Below are 19761 nucleotides of genomic sequence, written 5' to 3'. Positions count from 1 at the left end.
GAAAAGGAACATTAAGCTCTGGGATGCAGCAAGCAGAGCCCTTTACAGAGCAGTGCCCACTCCAGACGTGCCCTAAGCAGGGAGGTGCAGGTGACTTGAGAGCACGATAGGGCTTGGTGACCCCAGAGGCCTCCCTCAGATTCGGCAGGTCCCAGCTGGCACCGGAGAGCCTGAGGTGGGTATCGAGTCTGGGCGCTGGATGGGGTCCAGGGGAGTCATAAAGCATGGCACTGGGTTGCCCTCCCGAGCAGCTGACACATTCATCCCACACCTCTCTCGCCTCTGCAGGAGCATACTACTGTTCCGGCTGCCCTGGGCACGTACCCCAGCCGCTGCCCCATCAGCTTCAAAAGCTGCCTTTCCTCTGGATCCCAGGCTCTTTATTTGCTCCCAAACACCCCACTTATTGAGTTCTTTAAATACAAAGTCCCCAGAGAAAGTAGAGGTATGAGGTCTATGACGTGTAAGAAAACCATACCCCAGCCTGGGTATTTAGCAGCATAAAATCCTGAGGATAACGCGCTACCTGTGCAAATGCATCCCTCATCTGCAGCCAGCTGTTTGATGCCAGCCACGGTGTTGTTCCAGCCCCAGCAGACCAAACCCGTTAGCCCCGGAGCCGCAGCTGAGTGCAACCCCTCCAGACCTGGTGCTGCTGCTCCTGGGCTTTAAGTGATTTTCAGGAGCAGCCAAACCTGCCCCACCCCAGCCCCAGCTCACGAGCTTGCACAGAAGTCTTTTTTTCCCCCCTCGTCTCAAATCCCTCTTTTAAGTCTGGAAAGTTTCGCTGCTCCCTGACATTTATAAAGATGTATTCTGAGCAAATGTTAGGAGATAGCTCCTTTCAACATCAGAAGGCTGGGACTACCCCCTGCCACCCCCATGTCAAATGGGAAGATTTCCTCCTGTCTTCAACAACAACAAAAAAACCCAATAAAATCAAAAGCCGCGGCTCTCCCAAAGCTGCCTTTATAGAGATATCTCCCCTTGACAATGTCACCTCTCTCCCTCTGCTTCTGCCTGTGCATGTGTGTTTCCTATAGACGGGTTTTGGATAATGCAGCAGGATTCTCTCCCCAGCTCTGATGAGGGTACCATGTGGAGGAGAGGTCATTAGCCATGCTGCTGTTTGGTCTCCATCTCATACTCCCAAATATTACAGCTATGTTTTTATACAGCTGCATACTCCCAGTGTTTCATTCCCCTTGCTTTCCGGCTGGAAACTCGATTTTATTTTTTTTCCCAAGCTTCCAGGAAAATAATAATAATAAAAAAAGTAGCTTAAAGGGCATTTCAAACAAAACTTCTGCACCTGTGATCTCAGGGGGAAGAGGGGCTTCACCCCGGTTTGAAGGCGCACCGCTCCCAGCGACCCGTGCCTGCTGGTATGCGGGTGTTGCACAAGCTCTGCCCGCGCTGTTTAATCTGTTCATGACACTTCTGTCTCTGGCGATAGAAAGCAGCGATGCTGAAGTCTGACAAATCTAAGCTGAATCAAAACCTGCACTTTTTAAGTAGGGTTTTGGTGGGGTTTCTTTTCCTCTCTTTAATGCCGCTTTACTTTTTGGATGAAGAAGTGTAGGGGGAAAAAAAAAACCAAAAAAAACCAAAAAAAAACGGATAAGAGGAACAGGGGTAGCCACAGCACCGTTTAGAGGTGGGGAGGGACGGGACCTAAAGCTACTTAAAAATAACCCGAGCAATTCCTTAAAAGCGCAGGTACTCCCTGCCTCCCAGCCCGAATCCTCCGCACCTTTATTTTGCAGCCCGGGGGGCTCCCCCCTCGGCCTCGGCTTTTTACAGCCGGGCGACTTCTGTCTTTTAGGTTTTAAACTGTTCCTCCCTCCCAACCCCGGGGTGCTTGGCGGCGGCTGCGGGGCACCCCCACATCCCTGAGGGGCGAACAAAGCCGGCGGGCACTTACCTGGGCTTGCAGGCAGAGGACGAACAAGTGCATTAACCTGGGAGGGGGGAAGAGAGAAAAGCAGGAGAGAGGTGTGAACCGGGGGGCTGCGGGCCCGGGGCAGGAGGGCCGGGGCTGCCGGTACTCACACGTAGCTGAAGAGCGAGGAGCAGGGGTCCATCGCGGCGCCGGTGCGGGGCCGGGAGCCCGGGGCCCGGCGGCGGCGGGGAGCGCCCGGGGGGGCGCGGCGCGGCGCTGCCTCGGCTCCTCACCTCCTCTCGCCCTGCCGGCGCGTCCTCGCCCCGAGGAAAGGAGGGCACAAGCGGCTACAGAGGAGAAAGGCCCCCGCCGGCCCGCCCGCTCGCCCGCCCGCCCAGCCCCCGGGGCGCACGGCCGGCGGCCCCCCGCCGTGGGGCGCCCCACCGCCCCGCTCCGCGGCCCCGCTGCCACCCCGGGAGGCGGCGAGGCCGGCCCGCAGCCCCGACGGCGGGGGCGGGCACGGCCGGGGGAGGGAGGTCGCCCCCGCTCCCCTCCCCAGCCCGGCGGTACCTGCCGAGGCAGGGGGGCGGTGGGCCAGGTGTCGCTGGGCTCGGGGCTGGCACCAAGGGCCGGGCTCGGAGGCAGCCGCTGGCGGGACGCCCTCCCCGCCCCGTGCCTCAGTTTCCCCATCTGTAAAGCGCGGTTTAAGGGAGGGAGGGAGGGAGGGAGGGGGCGCGGGAGCCGCCGTTCCCCCGCTAGGGGCTCACCGTTCCGCGGGCGTGTTGTGGATTGGGAGTGGGGCGGGCGAACCCTCCCGGGACGTGCCAGACGTTAAAGGGATTACCGGGAGGGATAGAGGAAGGGGGGGGTGGGGGGGTGGCCGGAGTTTCGGGAGGGAGCGAGGCTGAGCAAATACAGCATCCGGGGTGGGGAGCGGACAGCGGGACCCCCCGAGCATCCCCGCCGGGCGGGCGCTTACCTGGTGGGACGGGCGGGCGCCCTCAGGGCCGGCGGTGCGGGGCCATGGGGCCGGGCGGCGGCGGCGGGACGGGGCTCAGCCCCGCAGCCCGGGCAGGGCCGCCGAGGGCTGCATTGTTCCGGCGAGCCCCGGCGCTCCCGGCCCCGCCACCTGTTGCGCACCGGGGCGGGGGCTGCGGCGGGGCTGCTGCGGCGGGCGGCCCCCGGGGCCGGTACCTGGCCGGGGCCGGGGCCGGCGCCGCCTTGCTCGGCGCTGAGTGACAGCTGCTAATTTGCCGGCCGTGCCCCGCTGCCGGTCCCCGCGCTCCCCGCGCCCTCCTTTATCTTATCAGAGCCCATAATTACAATTGCTATTTTGTTTCCTCGAATCAGCAATCAGCGCTATCTGCCGCCGCTGGAGAGGCAGCTCCTGTCAGCCGGGCTCTGAGTGACAGGGCGGCGGGGCTGCACCGCCGCACACGCTGCCGCCGCCGGGGGGATGCCGTGCCGCGGGTGGGCAGGGGGCCCGGGAGCTGCCCCGTCCCCGCGGCCCCACGGGGTGACGGGGAAAAACAGCCTCTGCATCGCTATCGTCAGACCTAGCACAGCGCAGGGCGGGCAGCTGCCTTGCTTTGGCCAAATTTCCCACAAAATAAGCGCCTTGTGCACTTTCCTTTCCCTTTTTCTCGGTGCAAAAGGCAGGAAGGATGTTTCTGAGGGGGTTTCCTACATGTAGAAAGCAGTCTTGGGCCAAGCCTGTGTGTCACTGGAAGATGTTAGGAGTACCACAGGAATGAGCAGGATGGGTACTGATGGTGCTCGGCTGAAGCAGGAGAGGGTTTCCACGGGTAGCACACACGCATGCACCCAGCTCTTCAGCCCAGCACACGGGATAAAAACCCTCTGTGTCGAACTGTGCAAACAGCTGATGTACCATGGCACGGGTGAGGTGGCTCCCCATATCCACCTCTCTGGGCTGCCTAAGGAAAACCAGGCAAAAACAGAGCAGGCAGCACTAGATATTCCTAATGCTCTAAATTAAGATAATCCTTGTGGGTTTATATGTGAAAAATTAAAGGGATTTAGGCACTGCCTCTTTCCCAGATGCTGCTCTTGCTCACCAGCAGCCACCCCTGCTTTACCTCCAGCAGATGCAAGGTCGGGCCACACGTTACCCTGCACACCGCACACTGTGTTCAACAGTGTCCAGAACAGCCCAAGCTGCCGTGAACCAGGAGATTTATGGTGTCCCGTACGGGGTCAGAGGCAGCCGCGAGCTGACAGCCCCGTGTGCCCCCTGCCCTCAGCAAACAGGCTCAAGTGCCAGTCATGGCTGTAAAATCAAGCCAGTGCGGGATCACCCAGGGGTGGCCACACTTTGCCTGACAGCAGATGACAGACGATGCTCCTGCCAGCCATCCTCAGGCCCACACCTTCCCAGACCCCATCCTATCCCACCTTTGGGCAGGGGAGAGACACGAGCGGGTTGGTGATGGTAGCCAGGGACAGGCAGCATCACGGCTGCCCGTCCCACCTCTGTTGTTGCCTCAGCTCATGGCCAAAATCTGCTCCTTGCAGGGAAGTCGGGTGCCTGCACAGAGGCGTTTGCCTCCTTCCCTCGGTGCTTCCCAGACAACCGCAGGGCCACCCATATTTGCATCAAGGATGACACCCACACACACCTGTTTTTTAAGTAAAAACCAAGCCTTTTTTGGGAAGCCTCTGTCCTGTGCAAGGCAGCACAAGGGAAATCAGCCTGCCTATCAGCTCCTTCACAGGCCATCTGAGCTAAGCTCCCTGGTCCATGGGATGAGGGTCCCCTCCATCCTCAGGCACTGAGGCTAAATGACTTGTCTGGCTCTCCTGTGGAGCACAGAAACCCCAGCCTGGCACTCCTGTGACCAGCCAGGCCTCAGGCCAAGCTGCTATGGAGCTGGTGGAAGAAATCCCCTCTCAGCTGAAAGGCTTGGGGACCTGCTGTGTCCCCAGCACCCCAGGCAGCCATCAGGCTGTAATCCCTGTAGGAGACTACCAGCATGGTCCCATCAGGCCCCGTCCCAGTGCCCCACTGCTCCATTGCTCTGATCTGCAGAACTGGGACCATGTTTAGGCTGGGCAGGCACAGGAGTGTGTTTCTCTCAAAGAGCAGCTCATGTGTTTTGTGTTTCTCAGGGATGTTAAATGCTGCAGATGAAGCATCAGACACTGGAGATACGAGCTGCAGCTCCATCACCTCTGTTCCCATAAAGCTAAGGGTGCTCAGGCACAGCCGCAGGGCTGCCACACCAAGAAGCAGGATCTGAGAGAGGAACCAGGATATGGAGATGGCTGTCCCAGCCCAGCTGGGGTCCAGGCTTGCTCCCAGACCTTCCCCACCTCCACCTCCCTTTTGCACCCCACACAGGCTCCCCTGGCAGCCAGGAACCATGGGGGCAGCTTGTGGAGCAGTCAGTGAGTAGACCTGGAGAGGATTTGAGGCGATGGAGGGGGCAGCAGGCTGTGAGACCCCTGGGGGGGTGCTGCATGTGCTGCCATACAGCAGAGACCGGGGAGAGCACAGGGGATGCTGGGGGGTGGTCGTCTTGTGACCTCAGCATTGCTCCCCTCACCCAGGGTCATAGCAGCACCATCCCTGCTCTCTCCCAGGATGTCCCTTTTGCACATCTGCAGGACACAGCCCAGGTCCCAGCCTGCTTCTTCTAGGGCATCATACCTGTCTGGCCCAGTCCAGGTCAGAAGTGATCCACAGACAGCCCTCTCCTCCTGCAGGGTGAGGGACAGCAGAGCAAGCCCCTGCTCCCCACAAGACATCAAAGCCAGCAAGGTGTAGCTTTTACCAGCTTCCCCCTGAGCATTGACCTAAAACCTCCTCACTAGCATCACTAGGGGGCAAGTAGAGAGACGGACTCCTGGCAAACTGGGAGTTCACATCACAAGAGGAGGCTGGGAGAATTTGGGGTGAGGGGTAGCCAGCAAAACACCCACAGGTTTGGCTTGTAAATCTCTTTACCAGGGGAAAGTATCAGGTGGAGAAGTGGAGAAGCAACCAGGACATTGCTGTCACTTGCAGAGAAGGGCCAACAGGCACGGTTCCCTGCTCCTGCTATGCCAGGGTCATAGACAGGACCACAGGGCTAACCGTGACTGATGGAGGAGAGCAGCTCTTGCAACAGCACACTGCAACACTGAGCTGGCTGGAGGGTGAGGAGACCTCCTCTCTGCAGGCACAGAGGGCTCAGAGAGTCTGCAGAGCAGTTGCCTTTGAAGGGGGACAGACAGTGTAGGCAGTGGGGTGGCTGGCATGGGGCTGAGGGTTAGCCAAAGGCTAGGACACACAAAGACGAGGACACCGGAGCACAGGCAGTACTTCCTTGCATCCGAGCATCTCCCTCCCCTCCAACATCATATAATGGAGAGCCAAAAACATGAAAACCAGGATCCTGTAACACTTTACAGCTGTGCCTGGTGGATGCTTGCCATAAACCAGCTTTTGCCACCCCAGAATAAACATGTAGAGGCTTCCCAGCAGAACCAGAGAGATGCTAGCCCATGCCACTCTCACCCTTCCCAGCCCCAGCCCCACAGCCCAGCACCCCCAGTCCTGCCCACTGATCTTTCTCAAAGGGACCACAGCATTAATGGTGCGTTTCGGAGGCAACAGCAGCTCCTCCATGGCTGAGCAGCACGGAGCAGCCTGGGGCAATCCCACCACTTGCCATTAACCTGCCCCTCTCCCCACTGAAGGGAAGGAACTTGGCCGAACCCCACCGGGATGTGTTACATGGGAATGACCTTGTCTTCTCTACCCACAGCGTCAAGGCAGCCCCGGGGCAAACGAGGAGCGGGGAGGGGAGACACAACCCACTCACAATTAATTCTACTCTGTTCAATTACTAGCAGCAGGGTTGAGGTGTGTTCTGTGGGCAGTGGGAACGCCAGGGAAGGAGACTAGCCCTGCGTTCTGGTCACAGCCCCCTGGAGCTGAGCCCACCCCTGTGCAGGACCAACCTGGGTGATGTGGCCCCGTTAGGTCCCTCTTCAGCAGCCTACTCTCGCAACTTCGTTTCAGGGAACTGGGCTTACGCCTCTGCCCTTTGGAGGCGGTTTCACCACCTCCTGTCCAGCAGTTTTCTGGAAACGTAGCCTTTGCTTCCATAATTCCAGGCTGTGTTGCTGGAAGTGCTGGTGTCAATGCTGGCTCCATCATCCTCCAGTGGCCAGGTGCTGAATTCCAGGCAGCAACGCTGCTGCAGATCAGAGGAGTCAAAGCTGGGCTCTGCTTTCCATCCAGGCTGGGTGATGTGGAGAAGAGCTCACCACCCACATCAGTGAGCTGCCCAGGGCAGCCGTGGGTGGTTCAGCATGTGGCAGCTTTGCTCCTGGTCCCCAGGCAGAACCAGAGTTCATCCAGGGCAGTCCATGGATGCACAGAGGGATTTTCTGTTGGTGTTAAGCATCTGTCTCATGGCTACATTTGGCTTTGCTGAGACCAGCACTGCTTTTGGCTCTGGCATCCACATCCGGCATGTGGCAGGGGTTCAGAGGTGAGTCAGGCACATGGGTAGAGATTGGCAGTGCTGAGCGAGGCCAGAAGCCTTGTGGAGGGCAGTGATGGGGAAACACACCCCCAGACCACATCCACCTGCAAGGAGAGAGAACTGGGATGGCTCTGAAGCCACCCAGCTTGAGAAGGGTCCACACAGACTCTCACAGCTGGGCTGGAGCTAGGCAAGCCACAAACAAAGACCAAAGGCTGCCAGTGAGGGCAGTTCACATGGGAGCAGCTCAGGGAAAAGGTGGCATCCCCAGCCCGGAACAATTTAAACCCAAGGTTGGGCATTCTTGCGCGAATCTGCTCTGCCTCTAACAGTGGTCAGTAAATGAGCAGCCTGAGCAGAAATGGCCATAACACGTGTGCATGGGGAAGGGGTGACACACACGGACATGTAGATGAGGTTGTGCGTGCTCATGGCATTTAAGCAGCTCCGCTTCATTCCTGACCCCACTGCACAGACCAAACAGCACCTCCAAGAGCCTGGTCCCAAGGCATTCCTGTTGGCTGGCACAACTTCCCCAGCATCATAGCCCTAGCCCAAGCAACAGCACCCTCCTCGGGGTCTCCAGCCACACACCATCAGGTAGGGCTGGGAAAAAGGTCAAAGCCAGGCTGGGTGGGAGGGGGCTCCACTGGCCACCCAGGAGGGTGGAAGCCATCACTCAATTCTGAGGGTCACTGTCCTTTCAGTGGGATGGACTCAGAGGCTCCTTCAGGGCCATGAGGAGCTGATATAGAGAGAAGCAAAATGCTGGCACTTTGCTGCCCAGCTTCAGCCTTGGCTCCCAGCAAGCTGGGCTGGGCAATTTGGCTTTGGTTTGGGTTCTCTTAGGAAGAGGATGCCTGGGCCCAGCCCGCAGGGGGGCTTAAGCCTAAAACTAACAGCAGTGGCTGGGGGGGGGGGCTGTCCGTCGACTGTAACTCTACCTTCATTTGTTTGCTTACAGCATCCACCCAAAATGCCCGTGTGTGTCTCTGGGCCCCTGTGTCAGTGGCAGCTGAACTGCTGACCCCAGGAGTTTGCAAAACACCAGGGTTATGGCCCTTTTGACATCCCAGCCCAGCAGAGCCACAGCTCATCCTGACCCTGGCCGCGGGGAGCCAGCTCCTGAGGCACCCCACACGGCCCTGTGAGAGCCGAGGGGACTAGGGGAGGCGGCAGGGCCAGTGAGAGCAAACACCAAAGGAGCTGCAAGGTGGGCATGCATGGCACCTGCTGCTCCCCCGGGTTGGCCACAGCCTCTCAGCCTGCTGACCAGCCCCATATGTGCCCCAAACCCCACTGCTAGCCCTTACCCAAGCCCAGCCCTCCAGCTCCCATCAGCCCTACAGCCCCCACCTCACACCAATTCTGTGGCTGGCACAGGAACTCTGCCCCTCTCCAGCTCCCATGTTCAGGGCCATGTCTGGTCTCTGTGCCACTCTGCACACCTCTGAGTTTTGGGAAGGTAGGGAATGTGGTCCCAGGCAGAAGTGCAGCCAGAGCCTGGAGACAGCCTGTAACTGGCTTCTCCCAGGCACCTTCTGTGGTAGGGAATTGCCACACCATCCTGGAGCATGGCCATGGCCTGCACAAGATGCACAAGCTCCCATCGTGGTGCAGATGCCATCTCCAGAGTGTGCAGGGACAAGTCAGGGCTACAGGAAGCCAGCCTAGGAAGAGGAACAAGCACCCAGGGAGTTCAGATAGGATTTGAGAGGTCTCCAGTTACTCCCACATTTTCTACTGGAGCCAAAATCCCATGTCCCAATGGCCCAGCCCTGCCACTAGACCATACTGCCTTTCCCTGTGAGCTGAGCACCAGGAGGTCTGGCAGGGCGGACTGCCACAGACAAGACCTCTGTCCCCTGTGCTCACTTCGTCCTCTGCTCTGCCCATCAGCAACAGCTCTTCCTATCCAGCCCCCAAAACCACATGCAGTGCAGCTGAGGGGTCTCCACCCCCCTGGGAGCCCATCAGGGGAGCTAGGGCTGGAGACATGGAGGGGGTATGGGTGTCCCACAGCCCCTGTGCAGAGCCATCACCAGCAAGGACACCACAGAGGCCAAATCCTGCCCGTGTAGGCTGGGGCTCTGTCACCGGTAGGGCTGGAAACAGGGGACTGCAAAGTCCCTGCACTTCCCGCAGCAAGGTGCCTCCTTGGGAGGATCCCTCCGGCAGATCCTACATCCCCTTGGGGCACAGCCCAGCTGCTCTGGGCAGACCCAGGCCCCCTGGCTGCCACCAGCACTGGCAGTGAAGCACAGCCAGCGATGAGGGTCCTGCCTGTGTCAGGGACAGCCCAGCCCACAGTGATTAGATTTGCGTTTTGGAGGAGTCGAAGGCCAGGACACCTGCGACCTCCAGGTATCTCGACCACAGCTGTCAAGTGCAGAGCTGCTAATGCCACCCCGACATGAGTCCAGCTGCCCTGGGGATGCGGGAGGGACAGTGCGGGATGGCTGCAATGGAGCCTCGCCCAGGCTGTATTGCATGGGGCTCTCTACTACAGCCCAACCATGTTCACTTTTAGCACCTGCTTTATGGGCTTGCAAGCTTAAACCCAACTCATGGCACAACCCCTGCTCCAACATCACTCCATGCTCCCCCAGTGCCTTCTGCTACACCCCACTACAGACCACAAACCCACAGCTGTCACAGCAGCACCTTCATGGAAACAACCCCCTCATGTATTCTGGGCAGTGCTGCGGAGCTGGGGACAAGGCATCCCGACTGCAAGCAGACATGCGGAGCATCTGGTGCAGCCTGCAAACACTCAGAGCAGAGCCTGGCCATAACTATCCTCCTGTGCCAGGATGTGCACCCAGGAGCAGCTGTGGTAAATCAGCTGCCAGCACCCGCTGTGGAGCTGAGAGCTGGAGGAGCCTCTTCTCCTCCCGCAGAGCAGTCAGTGGGGTCAACACCCACGTGCCCAGGCTCCCAGCCAGCTCAAGGCACACTGGGGAGGACCCAGCACATGACTGAGCACCAGTGTGCAGGAGCTGACCCCAGACCTGAGTTTTGGCTTCTCCAGCAGACAGGACTGTTCCCACAGAGTGCACCAGCGGCATTTTTGTCTGCAAGGTGTGTTGATAGGAAGAGGATGGGAGTTGTCAGCAGCCTGGCCCTTCCAGGTCCTGCTTCTTCCTCTCTTGGTTGCAATGTTCCCCTCGTTCAGCTATGGCAGGGTCAGCCCTGCACATTAGGATGCCAGCATCTCCCTGAAGCAATGGCACATGTGCCTGTGCCCACTGCCCAGCAGGACAGAACAGGGATAGCACAGCTGATGCTGTAGAGAATGGGACACTCATCATACCCACCACCAGGGTGGTTCCGGCTGAGGGAGGCTCTGCTGGCCCTTTTCCTGGGTCCTGCTGCCACCGAGGTGCCATGCACCCCACAGCTCTCTGCCCCACCTTGCAGAGCCGCTGCACCCTGGGACAACAGGGAATGCTGTGTCTCCAGGGCTGTCCAACTGGCTTCCTCCGTACCCCAGGCAGCCAAGCCTCAGAGGAAAGCGGTATTACCCCAGTTTAGTGTGTGAACCAGCAACACAGAACTCATGGAGCAGGGGACCAGCCCCACCTACAGCATGGTTACAGCTGCGCCTCTCAGACACCCTGAGGCCGAGTTCTCAGCCATGGAGAGTTGAAACCCAGCAAGAAAATCAATGGGGCAGGACCATCTGAGGCATCACACGGAAAACTGTTGCATGGCCATGCTCGGGAGAGCAGTTCCCCATCCCTCTCCTCCATCCCTGAAAAAGCAACTCAAACCTGACCTCTAAACACAGAACATCCCCCGGAAGCTGCCGGCCCGGCGCTGCCACCCGGCTGGAGGCAGTCAGCCTAGCCCCAGCCCAGCGGGGCTGCACCTGAGCCAGATCCTGCAGTGAGCAGCCTGAGCCACTCGCCCAGCACAGCAGGCCAGCTCAGGAGGGCCATGGGGAGTGCAGCAGTGTGGGTGCATGGCCATGGTGCTCATGCATGGTGACCTCCACATTGAGCCACGCTATGGCCACATTTCTCTACTGCATGGCTCAGCCAGGGTAAGGGTTCCCTGGTGCTGCCAGAGCAGGGACGGATCCATCCCCAGCAATGTCAGCATGCAGAGCCCCAAAATGCAGCAGACAGGAGGGATGCTTAGAGCCAACCACCTCCCGGAGCAACCCCAGAGCCATCACCTGGGTAGGGGCATCATTTGGCTCCCAGCACCTCCACCACCCCACGGGAGAGCAATGGGCTCCACACCCTTACATGCATTTCCAGCATGGGGAGCCCACATATGTACATAGGCACACAAATTTGTTTCTCCTCCCACCCTATGCAAAACAAGGCAGCCCTCACACTGGGAGCCCCATGCTTCACTCCCCACGCACAGAGAGCCTTCTGCCCCCCGCCACCCCTGTGTACCCCCCAGCCCAGCCATGCTAGAACTCACCTGCTCTTAAGACAGCCCTGTTTGTTTGCACAAGGTATTTGCAGCCAGGGGCACCTGCTTTGATACCATCAGCTCCGTGAAGGAAGCTGCTCACCTAGCGTGACCCCTGTAATCCCATCCTTCCCCATTAAGCGCTGTGTGTGAGCGCATCCCCCCTCCCAGCCTCCTGCCATCTCAGCATTTATACTTCTCTCCCCAAGGTGAGTACATCAAGGCTGTGACATTGCTGGGGAGGGGGAAGCAAACCTCCTAAAGTCACTTAGAAAGGGGTCTGGGAGTGCCAACATGCCCCAGGCCCTCCATTGCCCCCTCTGGGACTGGGGCGTTCCCTCTCCCCTGGCATTACCCTGCAGCAGTACTGGGGATCAGGCAGTACTTGTGACAAGGCTTTAGGATGGGCTGGTCCTGCAGTGGTGTAGACAAGCTTGGTCTCCTCAAGCCTCCTGCCACCAGCACCATGTCCCCCATGGTGCCACCTTTGATCCCCCTGAAGGACTGTCCCTCCTGCCACAGCCCCTTGTCCCAGCTACCTAGACACTCCTAAGGAAACCAGCACCTTGAAACCATCTCCTTCTACCCTTTCAGAGGCCGAACACTCCTCATCAGTCAGCATTGCCTCTCCCATCCCGTGTGAAGCAGCTGTACCACCCTGCCAGGGCTGAGTTGTGCCTGCTCCCTCCCCTCATCACTGCCCTCCAGGCTCTGAGCCAGCCGCCTCCCCCAGCCCACCCTTCCAGGAGCACCTTGTTAAAAATGATCTACTGGCTCTTATCTCTCCTGAGCCAAGCTGCTCCTCCACAGAGAGCAAGCAGGACCAAGGCCCAGCAGATAAATTAGCCCTGACCACTTCCAAGCACATACAGCCAAGGAGATGTACGAGGTCCTGCATATGCCAGCCCTGGCAGGGGCTGGGCACCATCCCAGCACCGGCACAGCCACAACTCCATTCACCACCCCAAACACCTCTCCTGCACCATCAGCACAGGGCACCGGGGCGCTGTGCCCTGCCAGTGCCTCTCAAACATGCATCCAGCCCTCGGGGAGGATGCTCCTGGATCTCTTCTCTCAGCAAGGCTGCCGAATCGCCCCACTTCCCACAAACCTCCGCAGGATAATGACATTTGCATGGGGACCTCACAGTGCGTGTGGGCACGGGCACAAACCACCAGCCCTGGGTGGCAGGAGGCACCATACTTCCCCAGAGGCACGGCCTCTCCCAGCCGGCACCTATCCTCCCCGCAGGGCCAGACCCAAGCGTGCCGTCCCGCGCAGGGACCCGAAGCAGAGCAGGGTGATGGATACCCTTTGCATCCCAGGGGCTGCCCAGGGCCAGGGAGCGTGGCCATGCCTTGGTGCAAGCCCCCGGCGGGCCTGGCAGGGGCAAGGAGGGAGGCCAGGAGGGGGCTGGACCCCGGCCCCGCGGCCGCAGAGCCGCCGCGCTGCCCGCCTGCCACCTAGCGGCCCCCGCGCCGGGCCCCGCCGCCGGCCGCACGCCGCGGGTCACCAGCAGGTACCGGGGTAACGCCGCTCCCAGCGCCCCGGCCCCTCCCTCCGCGCTGCTGCGGGGGTGCCACGCACCAGCCAAGGGGGTGCATCGCCCCCCAGGCCGGCTCTGCTCTGTCCTCCGGCGCCCCGCAGGCAGGGGCACCGCCCCACGCCATGGGGTTCAGACGCCAAAGGTCCTTTTCGCCTTTGCTGCAAGGGGCATCAAAGCCTCCCTCGGTGGTGGTCAAATGGTCTCTGCTCCAGAAAGAAACAGCAGGGATGTGGGATGCAGAGGGGAGCTGCACAGGCCCCAGAGGGGAGAAATAGCCCTGCTAACAACGTAGGATGGAGCCTGAGCTGAGGATCTGCCCTGGAGGATTTCATACTGGAGTCCATGCAACCAAAAAGTTCACCGTCCCAGGGCACCACCAGGGCCGGCAGGACAGTACATGGTGCTTCTCAGGGACAACAGCCAGTGTCACAGATGAGGAGGGCTGGGACTGGCAGTGGCCCATGGGCCAGGGATGCTTGATCAGACGCAGGGAAACCATCAGAGAAACACTGAAGTACAGGACTAGCTCCCGGGGTGAGAAGTGCCACCTGCCTGAAGTGCAGAACAGATCAAACCCTCTCCAGACACAGCGGGACACGACTCCCCAGCAAAGGTCAGAGCTCAAGCCTGCCCCACACCCTGCAAGCACTGGTGTTTCACCCCTCCACAGGACGCTGCTGGGCTGAGAGCAAGGTGCAAGGGAAGACCTTGCTGTGACATTGCCCAGCACTAGGGGCGATGTGGCCCAAACCAGGGGGCATTGCTAACAGCTGGGTTACCTTTCAGAGCACACGTGGAGCTGCGTCTCTGCACCGTACAGCCACCTGCAACTCTGCCCCTTCCCTCAGTGGCCTGGATGCAGCGCTGAGCTACCTCACAGGGCACAAGCGTGCAGAGCCCACAAGGGAGGGAGAGGAGCCCTCGGGCCCCTCCTGGGAGCTCTGTAGCATTGCCAGGGTCAGGGGTCCAGACACAGAGGAGCATCTCCCACTGCAGTGCGCATGGGAGGAACCTGCCAGACAGCAGTGACCCCTCTCCAGACCTGATGCCTGAGAGACCTTTATTCAGAGTGTAAAACAGTTCTTTACGAAGAGGGTTGACCCAGAACCTTCCCCCAGATCACAAACAGGCTGTGAGCTCCCACCCCACCCAACTGCAGTTGAGGGTGCAGCCTGGGCCCGTTCGACACTTCCAAGTGTATAAAACCCATCAAATTACAAGTAAAGAAAATGAAACAGACCAGAATCAGTGAAACTGCCTGTCCCACCACTAGCTTTATGCACCTGTGCTGGGGAAGGGGCCAGGACTGGGTATTTCAGAGCTAGGGAGACAGGGTGCATAGAGCAGAGGTCCAGGACAGCAAAAAGGCACAGGGCAAGGATCACCTCCTCCATTCCCAACTCCCAGCACAGGGATGGAGGAGAGGGGGTATACCAGCAGCATCCATCCAGTTTTGGGATCAACTTCCCAGGGCTGAGGGAAAGGAGACACCCCAGTGCTGGGAGCAGCCCCTGCTCCCCAAAAAGTTACAAGAGAAAAAAAAAAAAGAAAATAAAACCAAAGCAGAGAATGTTGAGGTCCTGGCAAGAGGTGTCTGAGGTAAAAGCTGTCCCGGGAGAGAAGTCCCAGCGAGTACCTGGTGGAAGAAACAGATTGAGACCAGTAGCCACCTGCAGCAGGGCAGCTTCCACCCACGCTTGCCATGCTGCTGTCACAGCTACCCAGACCCTTGCTCTGAGGCTGCCTGGCCTCTCACCTTGCCTGCAGGTAAGTTACTGCTTCCTCTTCCACTTCTTGGCTGGCATGATAGGAGCAAGCTCCTCCTCCTCAGACAAGTCATCGTCCTCCTCAAAGGAAGCATCTTCCCTCTGCACTGGGACATACAAATAACTGTTACTCACCAACGTATGTCTTCTTTGCAAATACAACTGGCCCCCAAGACACCCAAGAGCAGAGCAGACCAAGGAGCACTGGAGCAGTTTTAAAAGCTTGTGGGCAATAAGCTGTATTCCAGCTGGAGACACATCGCAGAGGGGAATGGCAACATCCAGCCATGGGAAAATGGGACAGCGTGAATCACCCGGACCCCCTTTCCAGTGCAAGGCTTTATGTCAGGGAAGGAATCCCTGCATGGAGGTGGCCCCTGGGGAACCAGCACAAAGAAGGCACCAAGCATGCGTGCTGGGCAGCACCAGGCACATCTCCCATGTGGCTCCCTGGCTGGGATTCTCACTGGAGGGAGCCCCTCCATACCCCTCGCTCATCCCAAGCTTTTCCCCACCCGCAAGTCCTTACCAATCTGGTGCCAGCCAGTGACATGTACCGGGCCAGAGCCTGCTGCCAGGCGGAAGGTGACCGGAGGCTGCAGCTTGAAGTTATCCAGACTCAGCTGCAAAGAGACAAGAGATGGAACTGAGTTAGGGGCAGAGGCAAAAAGCATAATGTCCTGCAGACCCCATCATGGCACCTGGCCCAGTTAAACATGTCCTCCTGAGGGCATCTGCAGACAGGCCAAGGCTACCCAGGGTGTACCCTGTGAGCTGCAGACCAGCTCATGGTCAGGATCCTAGGGGGAAGGTCCACAAACATCCAGCAATGTTCACGTCCCTGCAGCCATCCCCACTGAGTCTTCAATAAAACCTCTTACCAAGGGCTGGCATGACAACTTCAGGTTTGCCATGGGCACAGCAATCTCCTGGTTCTCACGGTTTCGCCCAACGACTTCCACCACATTGCACTCATCCTTGGCACCATCCGTGAGGCAGACCTGGATGGGAGCGGAGATTGTGAACTACTGCTCTCCCAGGGGACAGAGCAGGGACAGCCAGGGCTGTCCATGGGACAAGTGACCCACAGTAATGCTACCAGTCCTGCTGCCATGCCAAGGTATGAGGGTGCTGCTCCACAAAACAGGGAGATCACAGAGCCCCCCCTAAAGCAATTGCCCCCTGACCACCTCCAGAGGGGCTTTGTGCCTTTCCCAGCTGGGACCTGCAACCACCTCAAAAGATGGAACCTGGGCTGCATTTTCTGCTGATCTGACCCTTGCTGGCAGGTCCTGTGCTCCCAGGACAGAAAGTGACCCACAGGGAGAGCCAGGAACGAAGCCCTGCGTCTACCTGGCCTTGGAGAGCAACAAGCCAAAGACCCAGCTGGTGAGGGGGACCATGTTCTAGTAGCAGGCTCCAGCAAGGTCAAACACAGGGAAAAAAGTACTTTCCTTCACCCCATGTCTGGAGTATTCCTCTGTTGAGCAACCTCCTGACACCACTAGCTTTGCTCAAGCACCTCCATAAACATGACAGTCCTGTACCCTGCCCTGAGAGCAGCCAGTGCTGAGACCTCAGCCAAGGTCTACCCTGGTCTAGCCTGGCCAGAGAAGGGGGAATGAGACTGGGAAGGGTGGGCTGAGGCCGTGGGCCACAATGGGAGCGGACAAGCACAGTTTTCTCTTTTCTCTTACCACAGACAAAGCCAAAATGTGGTTGGAGTCATCTTCCTCATCCACCTGAAACGTGTAGGATTTGGTACTGGCAGTCAGCTCACAGCCTAGAAAGAGGAGATCAGAAAAGCTGCAGCAGCCGTTATGCAGCCCCACATGCCATGGACAAAGGGCTCCCAGGGCAAGCCCCGGCCAGGCATGCACACAGCATCCCTCAAGTCCTTAATTTGCTCATGCTCAGGCCAGGGCACCCTGGGCTTCAGGACGAAGTGTCCCTAAGAACTATGCATCCGGCTTGGCACCATACAGGGGCAAAACCTGGTGTCCCCAAACCAGGCAGCCATGAAGCAGTACCCAGGGGCACCCAAGGCCGCTGAGCACAGGCAGGGCAAGGCTCAGCCCCTCCAGAGCCACACAGCCAGGGCACAGTACTCTGGACACCAGGAGGGGGAGCAGACAGCAAGGCAGCTCTGCCCTCCCCAGAGTCAGAAAAATGTTTATTCTGGCAAGAGGTAAAGGCACAGAGCGCAGGTCCTGAGTGATGTGGAACAGCCCGAGGAGAGGATGCTGGGCCAGGCTTCAGGGACCTGGAGTCCCTCAAGACAAATCTCGAGACAGGTTTTATGACATACTTCTCCAAACAGCTAAAAAATCAAGGGAGATGTAAAATTACATCCTTGGCTCTTAGGGTCAGGATTCAGCTGACCATGAAGGAAAGGCAGAGTGCCCTGGGTGTGTTTGATTATTGCAGGATGATTCACCAATGTGAAGCAGATTGGAAAAACACAGAGCTGAGCCCTGCATGCCAGACCCGGTATTTGCAACGGGGAGAGAGAGAGAAAAGCCTCAGCAGACACAGCCCAGGGCAGGACCTCTGTCTAACCATGCTTATGCATTCAGCTCACCAGGGCAAGGGCCGAAATCCAGGTGCATAAAAGGGCCTCGGGGGCTGCTGCTCCACTTCCCATTTCAAAAGAAGCGTTTGCTGAGCCGCGCTGCGACCGCTTGGGATGCTTTGGGCCGGGAGCAGCGCGGACACGCGTGCGCGGGCCTGCTCGCACGCACGGGTACGAGCGGCGCAGGGCCACGTGTTGCGGGGGGTTTAACAGCCCCAGCCAAAAACCCTCCCAGAGGGACGCGGCTCTGCCGCTCAGCCAAGGGGACCCACGAAACGCCGAGGTAGGAGCGTGGGGGATTAACCGGAGGAGCGGGAGAAACCGGCGGGAGCCGGGGATTCCGCTCCCCCGCCCATTACTCCCAGCCCCTCCCGGTACCCTGCACACAAGAACCCCAGGACCCCACGCGGCTCCCCCCAGACTGCCCCAGGACTCCCCCACCACCCGCCCGCTCCCTCCCAAGCCCGGCCATACACGTGTCCCTCTCCCCAAACTCCAGGGCAGCGCTAGTCGCCCTTTCCCCGTCCCCCACCCCAGCACGTCCAGTACCCCCGGGGCTCAGTAATGCCCCCACGTGTGTCTCCAGATCCACGTGTCTCTGCTGCCTCCAGGTCTCTCTTTTGCCCCACCCCCCGTGTCTTTCCTGCCCCTACGCCCTCCCCGGTACTCCCCAAAGTCCCTCTCCCCCCCGTCTCTCTCCTGCCCCCCATTTGTCACCCCCCCCCCCCCCCCCCCCCGTGTCTCACCCTTATCTCCGCCCGCCCGTGTCCCTTCGGCTCCCCGTCTATTACCCCGCGCCCACCCCCGTCTCAGCTCCCCGAACCATCTATTCCCCGCCGTCTCCCTCCCGCCGGGGCCGCTCACCGAAGAGGACGCTGCCGCGGCAGCCGGGACCCTGGGGCTCCATGAGGCGGCAGCGCAGCGCTGGGAGGGAGGCGGGGCCTGGCTGGGCCGGGCCTGGCTGGGCCGGGCCTGGCTGGGCCGGGCCTGGCTGGGCCGGGCCTGGCTGGGCCGGGCCTGGCTGGGCCGGGCCTGGCTGGGCCGGGCCTGGCTGGGCCGGGCCTGGCTGGGCCGGGCCTGGCTGGGCCGGGCCTGGCTGGGCCGGGCCTGGCTGGGCCGGGCCTGGCTGGGCCGGGCCTGGCTGGGCCGGGCCTGGCTGGGCCGGGCCTGGCTGGGCCGGGCCTGGCTGGGCCGGGCCTGGCTGGGCCGGGCCTGGCTGGGCCGGGCCTGGCTGGGCCGGGCCGCCCCGCCCCGGCAGCACGGTCCCCTTTCTGGAAGGGCCGGCTCGATGGAGTGGCTGTGCGGGGAGGGGGAGCACCTGGTGAGAGGCCGCTGTCGCAGCACTTTATCCTCTCCCAGTGAAAGCGGAAGGGTTATTACCCCAGTGGGGTCCTAATTGCTGGTAACCGGCCTGTTCCATCAGAAAATGTTCCTGGGGAGGTGGGCAGGAGGGGTAAGACGGTCTTACATCGTGAGGGTAATGAACGGCCAAAGAACCACCCAGGAGATGAAAGACACCACTGCATCCTCTAACTGGGAGTGGGGGTGTCTCCTGTCCACACCGGGCCCTCAGGCACAGGCAGGGCAGCAGGATCAGGCAGTTACTGACACCGCACCAGAAAAACCTGTCCACCTATTGCTCATCTCATGGGCACCATCCTGCGTCCCAGGCACTGGGGAGAAGAGACGGGGCTTAGCTGGAGGCCAGAGAGGCAGAGAGTCAAGGGCATAAAGAGAGGTAGCAGGGGGTAGGAGGGTAACAGGAAGCAGGGCAGGGGCACAACAGGAGGGACCTGCTCATCTCTATCCCTTTAAGTGTGGGTGAGCAGCACAATGACTGAGGGGCAGGAACCTTTGAATGCAGAAGACAAGATCCTGCTTCAAAATCTATTGCAGGGAGCAGAGGGCTGGAGTGGCCTTTCAACACAGAAAGGGAAGCGGCCCGGTACGTGCTGCAGGAGCGGAGGCGGGAGCAGCTGGATTAAAACAAACCCCGCTAATGATGAGCTCACACCACGTTTTCGGTCGGAAGCTGGCTCTGCTCCCGCTGCAGAGGAGACCTCCAGCAACCG

At 59.7% G+C, this 19761-nt stretch overlaps 1 protein-coding gene across 2 annotated transcripts; it reads right to left on the bottom strand.

The window, feature by feature from the left end:
* Positions 1-14394: 14394 nt before the first annotated feature.
* On the bottom strand, positions 14395-18649 carry NPM3 (nucleophosmin/nucleoplasmin 3). Of its 2 annotated transcripts, none has more exons than XM_075108153.1 (6): positions 18554-18649; positions 16815-16900; positions 15999-16118; positions 15647-15740; positions 15108-15224; positions 14395-14987 (listed from the first exon to the last, which is right to left on the bottom strand). In XM_075108153.1, exons 1-5 carry the CDS (start codon positions 18594-18596, stop codon positions 15124-15126), a joined length of 444 nt encoding a protein of 147 aa, XP_074964254.1. In that variant the 5' UTR covers positions 18597-18649; the 3' UTR covers positions 14395-14987; positions 15108-15123. The 2 variants fall into 2 exon arrangements, with proteins under 2 accessions (XP_074964254.1, XP_074964255.1); XM_075108154.1 differs by having other exon boundaries at positions 14902-14987; positions 15113-15224.
* Between the last annotated feature and the right edge of the window lie 1112 nt (positions 18650-19761).

The sequence above is a fragment of the Phalacrocorax aristotelis genome, chromosome 12 (assembly GCF_949628215.1).
Source record: "Phalacrocorax aristotelis chromosome 12, bGulAri2.1, whole genome shotgun sequence".
Lineage (NCBI taxonomy): Eukaryota > Metazoa > Chordata > Aves > Suliformes > Phalacrocoracidae > Phalacrocorax > Phalacrocorax aristotelis.
This window is presented reverse-complemented; position numbering and strand designations above follow the sequence as displayed.